Source organism: Sipha flava, unplaced genomic scaffold (assembly GCF_003268045.1).
Source record: "Sipha flava isolate LNK unplaced genomic scaffold, YSA_version1 219_pilon_pilon, whole genome shotgun sequence".
Taxonomy (NCBI): domain Eukaryota; kingdom Metazoa; phylum Arthropoda; class Insecta; order Hemiptera; family Aphididae; genus Sipha; species Sipha flava.
The window spans coordinates 235,520-248,083 of NW_020272848.1; the positions used below are offsets into that span (position 1 = coordinate 235,520).

The 12,564-nt window shown below is 23.8% G+C and overlaps 3 protein-coding genes across 8 annotated transcripts; 1 reads left to right on the top strand and 2 right to left on the bottom strand.

The window, feature by feature from the left end:
- Positions 1 to 869: 869 nt before the first annotated feature.
- LOC112683101 (cytosolic carboxypeptidase-like protein 5) lies at positions 870 to 5,762 on the bottom strand. Of its 6 annotated transcripts, none has more exons than XM_025553968.1 (12): positions 5,514 to 5,762; positions 5,299 to 5,445; positions 5,142 to 5,237; positions 4,902 to 5,077; positions 4,645 to 4,807; positions 4,388 to 4,569; positions 3,516 to 3,772; positions 3,101 to 3,441; positions 2,882 to 3,020; positions 2,113 to 2,317; positions 1,849 to 2,052; positions 870 to 1,359 (listed from the first exon to the last, which is right to left on the bottom strand). In XM_025553968.1, exons 2-12 carry the CDS (start codon positions 5,432 to 5,434, stop codon positions 1,057 to 1,059), a joined length of 2,202 nt encoding a protein of 733 aa, XP_025409753.1. In that variant the 5' UTR covers positions 5,435 to 5,445; positions 5,514 to 5,762; the 3' UTR covers positions 870 to 1,056. The 6 variants fall into 6 exon arrangements, 5 of the variants coding, with proteins under 5 accessions (XP_025409753.1, XP_025409752.1, XP_025409754.1 ...); XM_025553967.1 differs by having other exon boundaries at positions 5,299 to 5,456; XM_025553970.1 differs by adding an exon at positions 1,664 to 1,726 and having other exon boundaries at positions 1,268 to 1,359; positions 5,299 to 5,762.
- Positions 5,763 to 5,896: 134 nt separating this feature from the next.
- On the top strand, positions 5,897 to 6,704 carry LOC112683103. The gene is made up of 3 exons (XM_025553972.1): positions 5,897 to 6,130; positions 6,220 to 6,372; positions 6,443 to 6,704. The coding sequence occupies exons 1-3, from the start codon at positions 6,067 to 6,069 to the stop codon at positions 6,646 to 6,648; spliced, it is 423 nt and encodes a 140-aa protein (XP_025409757.1). The 5' UTR covers positions 5,897 to 6,066; the 3' UTR covers positions 6,649 to 6,704.
- A 626-nt stretch (positions 6,705 to 7,330) lies between these two features.
- On the bottom strand, positions 7,331 to 10,321 carry LOC112683096 (protein eiger). The gene is made up of 4 exons (XM_025553958.1): positions 9,733 to 10,321; positions 8,724 to 8,962; positions 8,407 to 8,555; positions 7,331 to 7,663 (listed from the first exon to the last, which is right to left on the bottom strand). The coding sequence occupies exons 1-4, from the start codon at positions 10,269 to 10,271 to the stop codon at positions 7,412 to 7,414; spliced, it is 1,179 nt and encodes a 392-aa protein (XP_025409743.1). The 5' UTR covers positions 10,272 to 10,321; the 3' UTR covers positions 7,331 to 7,411.
- Between the last annotated feature and the right edge of the window lie 2,243 nt (positions 10,322 to 12,564).

Consider the following 12,564-nt stretch of genomic DNA (forward strand, 5'->3'; position numbering starts at 1 on the left):
TAAGTGAACTGGTGTTATAAAAAATTACTACCATACATAGTACTGTAGCAAATTTAGGCATTTTATAGACATTATTTGTTTATAGTATGGTTGTACTCATAATTACAAAAAATATTTCAATCTTTCTTATAAAGGTTCTTACAAAACTTAATTGTTATATATTTTAACCCTTTTATTAGTTACTTATGCATATATGGACTGCTTGCTGGTGTCTATGCACGTTTAAAATCTATCAAGAAATTTTTCATTCAATATGTATAATTAAGATAATTTCATTACACTTATTTCTAATAAACAACAACAGTTTAAAATTGTTAATTAGTTATTCAAAATTATGTACTTATAACTAACCTAAAAATCCAAAAGTATGAACTGATTGGATATTAATGATTGTATTTGTCTTGTATAGTTATATAGGTATTATAGTGATATTTGTTTGAAGTGAAATATAAAACATACATTATTTTTATCAATTAAATTATATCATGATGTAAAAATAAAAATAAAATATTTCTGTTTGAACCAACACCAATGAGTGAATGGGTTGTCCCAATACATTCCCCCCAATGGGAAAACATGTTTTAAAATGTTTAAAAATGAATTGATAACACTGTTAAGATGAAAATGAATATTAAATTTTCATTACTTATTTAAATAAAAAAGGAAACACGCAAAACTTGATTGGCCAGTATATTATTCTTTAAATTTATTAAAAAAAATCTATATGATAAATATAAACAATAATGTACAGTAATTTATACCACATAACTTAATTCATTTTAAATTAAATAAAACTATAAATAAAATAACAAGGTTAAATAATAAACAGTCTTTAAAAAAATTTAAAAAAATTAAACAAAAATGGGATTTATAGGAAAAGTATTAAAAAATATATATCAGTAAATATAAATATTGATCATAATAGCACCTTAATAAAAATGAAACTTTGATAATTATGTCTTATACGAACACAAAATATTTATAATATAGAAATTCTATGTACTAAAATGTTAGTAGTTTATTCAAATATTTATGTCTTAGAAAATTGATGAACTATTATTTTTTCTTTTTCCATTGTTCAGCACCTAATACACATAATGGTTTCAAATCAGTTTTTTTTTCCAAACACCATAGTTTTAAGCTGTTATCTGCAGTATTTACAACTGCTTTTTGTTTGCTTGCAGTCATTTTTCGTTTTTTTAAATTTTTTTTTATTATTCCACCACTTGTTGGTTTTTTAATAGTTTTATGAAGTGGAGTTGGTTTGGTTTTAGGTGTTACTGAAATAGCCATAATTGGTTGTAATAATTTTGATGTGGTAGGTTTCATCAAATCATACGAAATTGAAGATTTTTTTACCTGGAAAAAAAATTAAGAATTTTACAGTTAAATGTAAATAAATAAATAAACATTCACTATCTATAATTTAATTCAAAGTTAAAATTAGTCTACTCATCATCAAAAGCATTATTATAAACTAATAAAATGAAATCTTTTGATTTAATTATTTGATTTTTTTTTTTAATACATAATGACATTTTGAATGTAAAAACATAACACTACTTTAAAGCAAAGATATATAATCAAAAGCAAGTTTAATTCTTAAATTAATTAAATTACCAAAAAGAGCCACAATGAAAAAAATAGAATTGTAGATTCTTACTTAGAGGATAATTGCCATTACTTATACACAAATGTTTGAAATAGCTGAGAACATCTTTTCAACCTAAAGGAGTCATTAAATTCTCTTTTTCAAGTTTAAAAACTAAAAAAAAAAAGCTTGGAATGGATGCTTTTCTAAGAGCATATAAAAAATAATTTTTCACATAAAATAATAAAAGTCTTTACTTGTTTTGATGTGATTGGTATATCAACATTAATGTTACTAGTTGATTTTGATCCTAAACGCCGATTACGGTTACAATCAGAAATAATATTTGAACGTAACATTTCTCTTAATCCTGTCAATGATTTAAAATCACTATTCTCCAACCGACTATTTGGATTTAAATTTGACAGATCCAAAATAGAAATTGCCAATGACTTTCCAACCTTAACAAATAAAGCTTAAATAAATATTTTAGCTTATGATTTTTATACGAACATTTTTACCTGTTCAAATATGGTTGGTGTAAATTTTGGAGGGACCAGACTTTGAGTTCTTCTTTCTGCAACAAAATGTACTGTAGGTGGAATAAAATTGACAAATCTGCCAGTATTGTAGTTACATTCTAATGTGTAACTACGTATAAGACCAGTATATTTAAGGACAGCTACTCTTCCACTTCCTTCTTTGCTGAGACCAAACTTTTTGTCTCTGAAAATTTAAAAAAAAACATTAAATCCACAAATTAATCTTAATTTTAAATTTGATAGTTAATGTTATTTTAAATGCATACATTTTTTTTGTACCCTTTTGTATTCAATTAAAAATTAATCTGAAGACTTCTAAATTTATAATTACTACATTTTTTTGAAATTCAAAATAAATAAATAAATAAATAATTAAATAATAATAAAAATAATGTAATATACAATCTATAACCATATAATATCTATTACTCACTATTAAAAGGTATTGTTAATATTATAAATAATTTATCAGTTGACTAAGTCTACTTCTACTGTATTATTTAAAACTCAATAGTGATAATTGAAATAAAAAAATAATATTTAAGGCAGATTTATGTCAAGTTTAACTGTTTGAATAAACTAGGTAAAAACAAAATATTCCATTTTTATAATCAAAACTATAGTCGTACATAAATTTCAGGAATTATTTACTTAAACATACACAACTAAATATTTATAATTTATACTTATACAGATATATCCATTTTCTTTAAAATAAAAACTCGGGTATATTTACTAAATATCTTACTTAGAATACATATTATGTTCGCTGAAATTACAAGAAGTGTAATGAAAATTTTGATTGTTTATAGACATAAGCTTGGGGTAAACCATACATTCAATATTATCAACAATGTTGTCAAAATGATTTCCATACATAAATATTCCTAGTGTAAAACACAATGTATAAATATACAAACGAAAAGTATAATTTTTAATTTATACTAACAGCTTTATAGTATCTTACCTTTTTTGGATGCGTGACCATGGAAATCAACATACAAATATAATCCTGAATCAAGACCTTTGTTGGTAAAAAAATCAGCTGTACATGATTGACTTTTCTTTAATAAAATATTCAATGAATCTGGATCATTATTTATAATTTTTGGTTTTATTTTATTTTGTCCATCATATACAATACAATCTGTTGCAAGCATATCTTTTATTCTAATATTTAAATCATCATCATTATCAGATGATCTACAAAAAGTTGATGAAGAAGTAGTTAAATCCAATATATTTGAATGTTCTTTAATTAATTCGTCTCGTAATTCATACCCCAGATGATGATACAAAATTAATGATCTATAAAATAATTTAAAAAAAATTTAATTTATAAATGCTAATTTTATAATAAAAATAAATACAAATAAAGGTACCTGGCAGCATAAATGGTTGGATGAAATTTTAAAGATGGCTTAAGATAAAATCTATTAAGATTAGTACCTCTAGTATCGGTTCTATAAAATCCTCTAGCTACTCCATCTGGATTCAACATAGGAATTAGTTTAAAAACGTAATTCTGTCGGAGAATATTAGCTTGTTCATCTTTACTAAGCAAGTATTTTATCAAACCATTCATAACAAAACTAGAAGGAGTTTCACCTGGATGTACTCTAGCACTCATAACTACAACCTGTAAATGCAAAATAAAAACATAACATATCTATATCAACTTAACTTTAAAAAGTATAATAATCATGATTTTATTATAATTATCTTAGGGAAATCTATTATTAGCTACTTTATTCTAAATGATCTATTAATTTTTAGAGCATGAATTTGAATAGAAAATGCATTATGATTTTTTTCTTCTATAGCAGGGATGGGCAACTCCAAATTACTAGAGGGCCAATTATTAGAAAATTAAAATCCAGCAGGCCAGAGTATAGGAAAAAAGGTCATTCAAAATATGAATTTTAATTAGTATTTATACCCACCGAAATAATAAATTCAATACACAAAGATAATAGTTTGGTTTGGAGTAAAATGTGTAAGATAATTTAGAAAAATGTTTTGTATTTTATAGAACAAAAATAAATTCTTTGAGAAAAATTTTGATTTCTTTTAAATCCATACCCAAGCTGTAGCAATATTAGTAATAGTAATTGAACATTTGTACTTTTTAGTTCTACCAAGGACTTAATGCCTGTAAAAAAAGTCTTTCTCTATAGGTATAGGTCAACAAACAAATTAAGAGCCTTTACTTATAATACTGTTCAAATAATGTATTAAAATATTATTTGTATACCTTTTTTTTTTTAAATGCATATGGTCTAGGTTTATTTTCATCAGGAAATAATCCAAACAAACGACATTCTCTTTCTTCTGAAATATCTTTAAATGAACTTATAGTTAACAAATCAACAGAGCGATTGTCTAAAGATTTGACTATTGTTTCCCGATGAAAATATATATCCTTTTCATTTTTCTCTAAATTATATGTGATATAAAACAGTATTAATATCAAAATAAAATAATTAGAATTTTTAATAAGAATTAATATACCTTTTAAATCTGATGGTAATGGAAATTGTTTTTCATAAAAACTTAAACTATTACATAAATCAGTATAAGTGTAAGGATAAGTAAAAGCGTAATATGTTGTGGCTTCAATGTTTTCCAAAGAACGATGACTAAAACTCAATACAAATTCTTGGTTTTCATTTACCTTTAAAAAAAATGTATTAGCTAATTTTTTTATTAAAGTCAATTAACTCAATAGCTGTAGTTATATGTATTATGTACGCATGATTTATTTATACCTGATATGTGGGTATTTCTTTTATTCTGAACCAGGATGCTTTACTAAATTTTGCATTTGGTTTTTCAGATTTTCCTAAATCAACTTTAAAAACAGGAGTCATGCCTTGACTGTACATTTTACTTTGTTTATTTAAATTCACTAAATTTAGCCTTACAGCGGTACCCGGAATACCTCCTTTAACATAATGGTTCAATTAAAAATTATGAACTCATATTAATTAATTTTAATGTACTTTTACCTTTTATGGCAAAATAGAACCATGATTTGTAATTGCATTCAAACTCTGTGCCACCACAATCTGGCTTTGTCCATAAATTAAATTCCAAGTCTTCATCTATAATATTATACATAGTCTTAGCATACACTTACAACAGAAATATTTAGAAATATCGCACCAATACCAGGAGTCTGTTTTCGCACATACTTCACTTGAGCAAGATTGGCAGATTCGAAATTGCTCAATATTGTATATAACTCATAGGTGAACACACCAGGTTGTACTTCGGGTACAATATCAGAGGTAATATTCATTATAGTTTCTTCTGTTAATTATCTTACATAAGTTGAAAAAGGTTAAAACACTGAAATCGACCTATTTTGTAAAACTTACAACAGCTACGACTGAAAATTGTGAAATATAAAATGGACCTGACAATGTAGTCCTAAAAAGAGCAACGATTCCAAACGCTTTTTCGCGTAATATTGAGTACAATAATGATTAGAATCCTTTTTCGGTGTAATTCATGTTATAGCCGAATCATAAGAAATTGAAAAATTCTTCTTCGCGAAATTTGATATCATGTAACAATAACATTGCATATATAAAATTAACACTGTGTTACTATACGAGGAAAAATAAATATATTAAATTGTTTATTTAAACAGCTGATTTCTCTAATGAGTTTTATCGCATAATTTTATGTCCTGTATCAGTTTGTAGAAAGCTTAAACATTTTATCGTTCTTTCCATGATCTTATCATTCATTTCTCTTATATGATTGTAGGTAGGTGTATTTTGTAATAGACAAAAACAAAAACATATTTTTCGCCTATACACAGAAAATAATCCGTTGTGCAGTTGTATAATATAATATACTATAACGAACGCTCTTGACTAAACTTACAATTTTATATAACATTTTCTTCTGATTTTTTTTCCAACAATGATTTATAGCAACGTATTTGGTTTTACAGTACTTATTGTTATTATTTCAACATTAAAGTCTGGTTTGTGCTATATTAGTGAACTTAATGCATGATTAATTTAAGGTGTGGTTATAGAAGTAACTGTCAGTTTTCTATTTATTTCGTTTCAGCCACTAGTTTATCTTGTTACCAATGCAACAGTACTGACATCCACAACCAATTTCAATGTACAGAAACTATGGATACTTATGGTCTAGAGCCGCAACCTTGTACAAATGTTTACAATGCAGCCTTTTGTGTTAAACTGATTGGCCGCTTTGAACGTATGTCATTGTATTTAGAAACAATCATAGTTTTATTATTTTAATAGCATATTTTTCTTTTTGTTCTTAGGTGGACTTGGGGTAAAGCGTTATTGTTCTTCTCATGATCTGGGAAATTATTGCAACTATGTTCGTCAACCAGGTGATAAGTTAGAATATAGGACTTGTGTTTATACATGTGATTCTGATGGTTGTAATGGTTCAAGTCAAGTAAAGTTATATGGATATCTAATAGTGATATCTTTATTCCCAATGTTGAAATTGATTTTAATTTAAATACTGACATTATCAACTGTCAACATTTTATAGATAATAATTATTTGTAGGTATTTTATACAGTACTTTGATATCATTAATTTAATATTTCAATTTTATAAATTAAACATACAATAATCAAAAATTTTAAGTATTAAATTCTTGTATTAGGTCATTGTAAAAGTAAGCATGCAATTATAAAATTTGATATATATAATTTATAATTCAAATAACTTTTCAGTATTATATTTTTATATTTGATACTTAAAATTGTTTCATATTTCCATTTACACATTATTGAATGTGATGTTTACTTGAATCTCATATTGATCTTATGAAGTTTAATTCTTTTTTTCATAAGTTAAATTATAGTTAGTAGTTAGTCATAAATACACAAATATATTTAAAAGTTGTTTATTCTTTCTAAAAATCATAATTGTTTAAAAATATTAATAAAATATTTTATTATTTATAAAACATATTTTGGTATAATAATGTACAATATATAAGAATGAAACATTTTATTGTTCATTTATTTTATTAAATGTGTTCAAATTAACATAAGTCTAGGAATATAAATATATTAAATTGTATATCAGTTAATTAGAAGTAATAATAATTGTGATTATTGTAATACATTAAATCCGTCCAATTGTATGACTGAACTAAATCATGTTTATATTACATATTTAATATACAATATATTTATATATATAATTTTTTTTTATGTATGTGTTAATTAAATTAAATTATATTATTTTTTGATTATCAAAACAAGCTTGAATTATTTCTTATTGTCTCTTGATGATACTTTAAAAAGACCAAAAAAAGTCTTGGTAGAATTTAAAATTATAAATCTTTCACTATCCAAACCTTTTATAGATAAATAATCTTTAGAAGCTAAATATATTAAACCTCCTGTGTAACATGAATCTGATTGAGTGTCACGATGTCGTGTCGTAGTACAACCAAGTACCTTTTCATCATTTTTCATAATATAGTAACCATTGATGTCATGTTGATCAGAATAATATATCTGTTAGAATAAAAAATAAAAATTAATTTTATTTAATTATTATGTATAAATATAATTAATTGAACAACATAAATAGTTGTAATTCATTTTGCAGAATTTCGTTCAAAATATTATTTTTAAAATTTAAAAGATATTTTTATTTGTAGTATTTTTCATTATACATATATATTTTTCTTTAGTCTATACATATAGACTAATATCATAAAATTAAAATAACATTCTGTAGTATCTCAAAAAATTACACTAAAATAATTTCAATAAATTTAAGATTGATAATCCAAAGAATAATTTATAATTAATAATTCTAGATTTTGCTTTTTAAAAAATGTAAATTATTATTTTAATATTCTTAAAAAAGTGTGAAAAATTAAAATATCTATAAATTAGAAATTATTGTTTTTTAATTTACCTTGGTTTTCTTCTCCATAATATAATGCATTTTTACTTCATAGAATTCAGTTATAATTCTGATTATTATAAACTTAATGAATAATTAATTATAAAAAATAAAAAACATTTTTATCTTCACCAAGCTATCATAAAAAACAGTTAAACTTAAAAAGGAGTTTAATATTGATATTTAAATTTAGTAGATTAAAAATACTTTTTTTGGTATAATTTAGCTCCATATATGTGATTAAATAGATTTTTATTAAACTGTTCATAATATTACATATAACTACAGTTCAAATTGTATGACAAACTGCAAATATTAAATAATTTAACAATATATAATATCTTACTTGTGCATAAACAAAATAAAGACCGGGTTTTAATACTTCAACTTTGCCGTTTTTTAATATTAAAGATTTTTGATTGTTGAAATTTGTGTCCCAAATATATTGAGTCCAATCTTTGTAATCACCATCTGGGTGTTTTAATCGTCCATTTCCTATAAAATTTCAATTAAATAGCTTGTTTTAATTATTTAACATTTTTATGAATTCTTTTTGGATAGCATAAATTTATTACTCATATTAAAATTATTCTAATCATAATTACTTAATTCAGAATTCCCATGTATTTTAAAATATTTAAGTATATTTATAGTTATTATTACCATGGTAATGTGCATGTGTTCTTGTAGTATAATTTGATGAATCACTTGTAAAATGAGCTGCTGCTATCTCTGATGATTCTATGAAGTCTTCTATTGATTCTTCATTTTCTGGTTCTATTGTAGTTTTTTTTCTCAATGATCCTAATTTTTTAGCTTTCCGTTGATTATATGGTTTTAAAGTATTTTCATCTTGATTTCCTTCTTGAATTAACTCAATATTTGTCTTTGCATTGTTAGAACTAAAACAAAACAATTCTATATAAATAAGTAAAATTTATTACTTTAACTTTCCTTAAAAATTTTTAATAACCAGTACAACATGAGATAATCATTTTTAATTCTAAAGACATTTTGGACCCTATAGTATACTATACCATTATACAATATATATATATATTTTATATTCATTAACCTAATTCATACATTTTAAATTATTTTTATTAAATATTTATGAAGTAAAAGTTGTAATAGTCTTGTATTTAAAAATTGTCATAATAAATTTACAATTATTTAAATTTATTCAGTTACCAGTTATTTTATTTTACAATTATACATTATTGTAGGTATTACGTATGGTTCTTTTTACATACTATTTAAAATTCAATATTAAATTCATTGTTTATAAACATATTTATAACTAATATAATTTGTTACTAGACTGTGAATTTATAAAGTTATTTATCATTTTTTTCATTAAGTATATAAATTAATAATAAAATATATTTGTTATTAAATATAATATTTTAAAATGTATAAGTATTATTTTTTTAATAAGAATCCTGAAAATACTCAGAATAGCTAAAAAATGTATCATTTAACGTGTTACTGGTCACTGGTTAGGTAATTATTTAAAATATTTTTACAGAAGATAGTTTAATAGGCTATTGTTTATGCTCTGTCACACATGTATTAAAAAAAAAAATGTTATTTATTTTATAACTTAAAAGCAATTATGTATAAAAAATATATATAATAAATAAAATAATTTTAATATAAACCAAAAAATTACCTATTTAATTGGTTCTTAACAATATTTGTTGCATCAATCTCAGCACTACGTTGTTGACGGTTTTTGGATTTATGTGATCCGTTAGCTTGGTGATTTTTTACTGGCCAATTATTATCCAATAATTCCTTGCCCATAAATCGATCTGGTTCATAATCTTCATCAATATCATCATAATCGATTAGGACATTTTTATTTTTGTGTTCTTTATTAATATTGTTGTTTACATGTTTGGCCACTAGTTCATTTCTTACTATATCAGCAAATGTATTTAAATCTCGCAATACCTCTTTAACTGTTCCTACAAGTTGATCAATTTGATTATTAGTATCCATGTGCCATTTGTAAGATAGTGAAACGGTTAACAGACAACTGAATATGCATAGCAGAACAGAAAATGTTAATACAATCCCCTGAATTGATGTAAAAGATTGTTTGGTTGACTGTGATGATGTAATGTAGTTGTATTTTAATCCATTACTTCCAACATACATGTTTTGTGGTACTTGCTGAATATATTTCTGGGACGCTTCAGAGCACATCTTTCGCTGTGGTGTGTTGTATTACTATTTCTTTAATAACATTAAATGTCTTTTAAACCTGGATAATATAATGTAAATTAAATTTTTTATCTAATCTTTTAATGAACTCTGATCTTTTATCACCAGAAAATGTGAATAGCTTCCTTTGTGTATATACTACTTCTCTCCCACAGTAACCTATAATTGATTTAGGTTGTATTATTCATAAATTACAATCATTATCAAATTAAATAGTAAAAAGAGATACAAATAGCCAATAGTGTTGGTCAATTTAATATAAGTAGACTAAAAAGTAACACATTCAATTTTCAATGATGTACACTAATTACTACCATTTTTTTTTTTTACAAATACATAATTATTGAAATTTATACATCACTATATATATATGGAATTCAAATGGCATATTAATTCTTTTTATATAACTCAAATAAATATTTAGCTTTTATGAGACATTTTTATGATTATTATTTTAATAATTATTGATTAGGCCAGTACACAAATATAAATAATTACAATAAAAATATTTTTACTTTTATGGTATATTGATACATTGATACATTTATGCAAATAAGTTGTTACTATAAAACATATTTATGAACAATAAATATTGTGGTGATAAAAATAATACACAACATAAAAATTATAAACTTTTCTGTCAGTTATGTAAATATATAGCTACCAATAAATAAAATCAACCTATAAGATGTTCCTAATATAACAATGTCTAATAAATACTAATCCTCCAATTACAATTTTTAAGAGAGAAAAAATATATATTACACACCTTAAAGGCAAGATTTTGAAAATTCTCGTAAGTATAATATTAAGTACAACTATAAAACTATAAATTAAAATTTTGTAATGATTAATTTGTTCAAATGTTTATAGTAATCAGCATTAATTTGTTTACATAAATTCTACTCGAAGTCAATCCCACAATGAGATGAAAAAATATAAAATATAATTATCTTTTAATTATTTTCTATTTAATAAAAATTTAAATATTATCTATTTTTGATTAAAAAATGTAATCATAATAGTTTTTTCAAAACATTTATGTTATTTAATTGATTAAATGACAAATATTGACAGTTAATCCGCATTTTTATATATAAACTATTAAAATGTACAACCAGTTTCTTTTTTTATTTAAAAGTAATTTTAGTATGCACTAAAAAACAATTATCTGTAGCACGTTACTGTCAATATGACTTTTAATTTAATAAATATGGAATACTACACTTGCTGTATGACTCATTATATTGTAAAAACACCTAAATACTCTTTTTTTACAACCATAGGTTCGCTTACAACAGCTTTTATTTTTATCGGACTTTAGTGTACTAAGGAAGAAAAATGTAACTATGCAGTGATTTCGCTTTTCTTTTTGCACAGTCGCTCGTGGTCCTCTACTCGAATCATGCACACCGGCACTAATTCCTTATATTCGTTTTTATGTTTTCTTGTACACATACAATTTTAATTGGAATATTTCGCAAAATAATTTTTATCAATTTGATTATACTAACTGATTCTGCGTTTGGCTTGATTTTTGATTGTAACATATATGTATCATTCAATTTGCGTTAAGTATTTTATAAAAATAAAAAATTATTTCAATTTTTTCGTTGATCGTAATTTGCCTTGCAAATAACACGTTTGCATATTAATTATTATGAACTTATACCGAAGAACGTTAAAACGTTTTAATTTATGCAGCAACAAAGTATAAATTTTTTTATTAAAATGGTCAAAAATATATTTCTCCAGTCATTAAATATTAGACGTTTTAACTTAAGGTTAGGCTACATTATTTGATACATAATCAATTAGTTACATCATGGATATTATAAGTATATTATATACTTAACTATAGGCATGCTCAAGGGGGTAGATGGTTTAGGAAGTTCATCTCCTTCCATTGACTATTATAAGTGATTATTGATTTTATATTTTTGAATAATTTTTATTTCAAATTACGATATTACAGGTATCAAATAGTTTTCTAAACACTTTTATTTGTTAATTATATTACTATCGAGGTTAAAAATATATTCAGGTATGTAGAATGGTATTATTTGATTTTAATTGTACAAACATGCCTACCTACTACTTTGAGGTCTGCGTACACTGCGACGATAGCGGTAACGACTTCACCAGCGATACCCCCACTCGTTCACTTTGTGGCGGTAACGATTTTTCAGTATTATATCATTTACAATAAAATTAATAAATGGTTTTACTATAGAATTTTTTTATGTAGGTTCGTATTACATTGTAATATGTTATG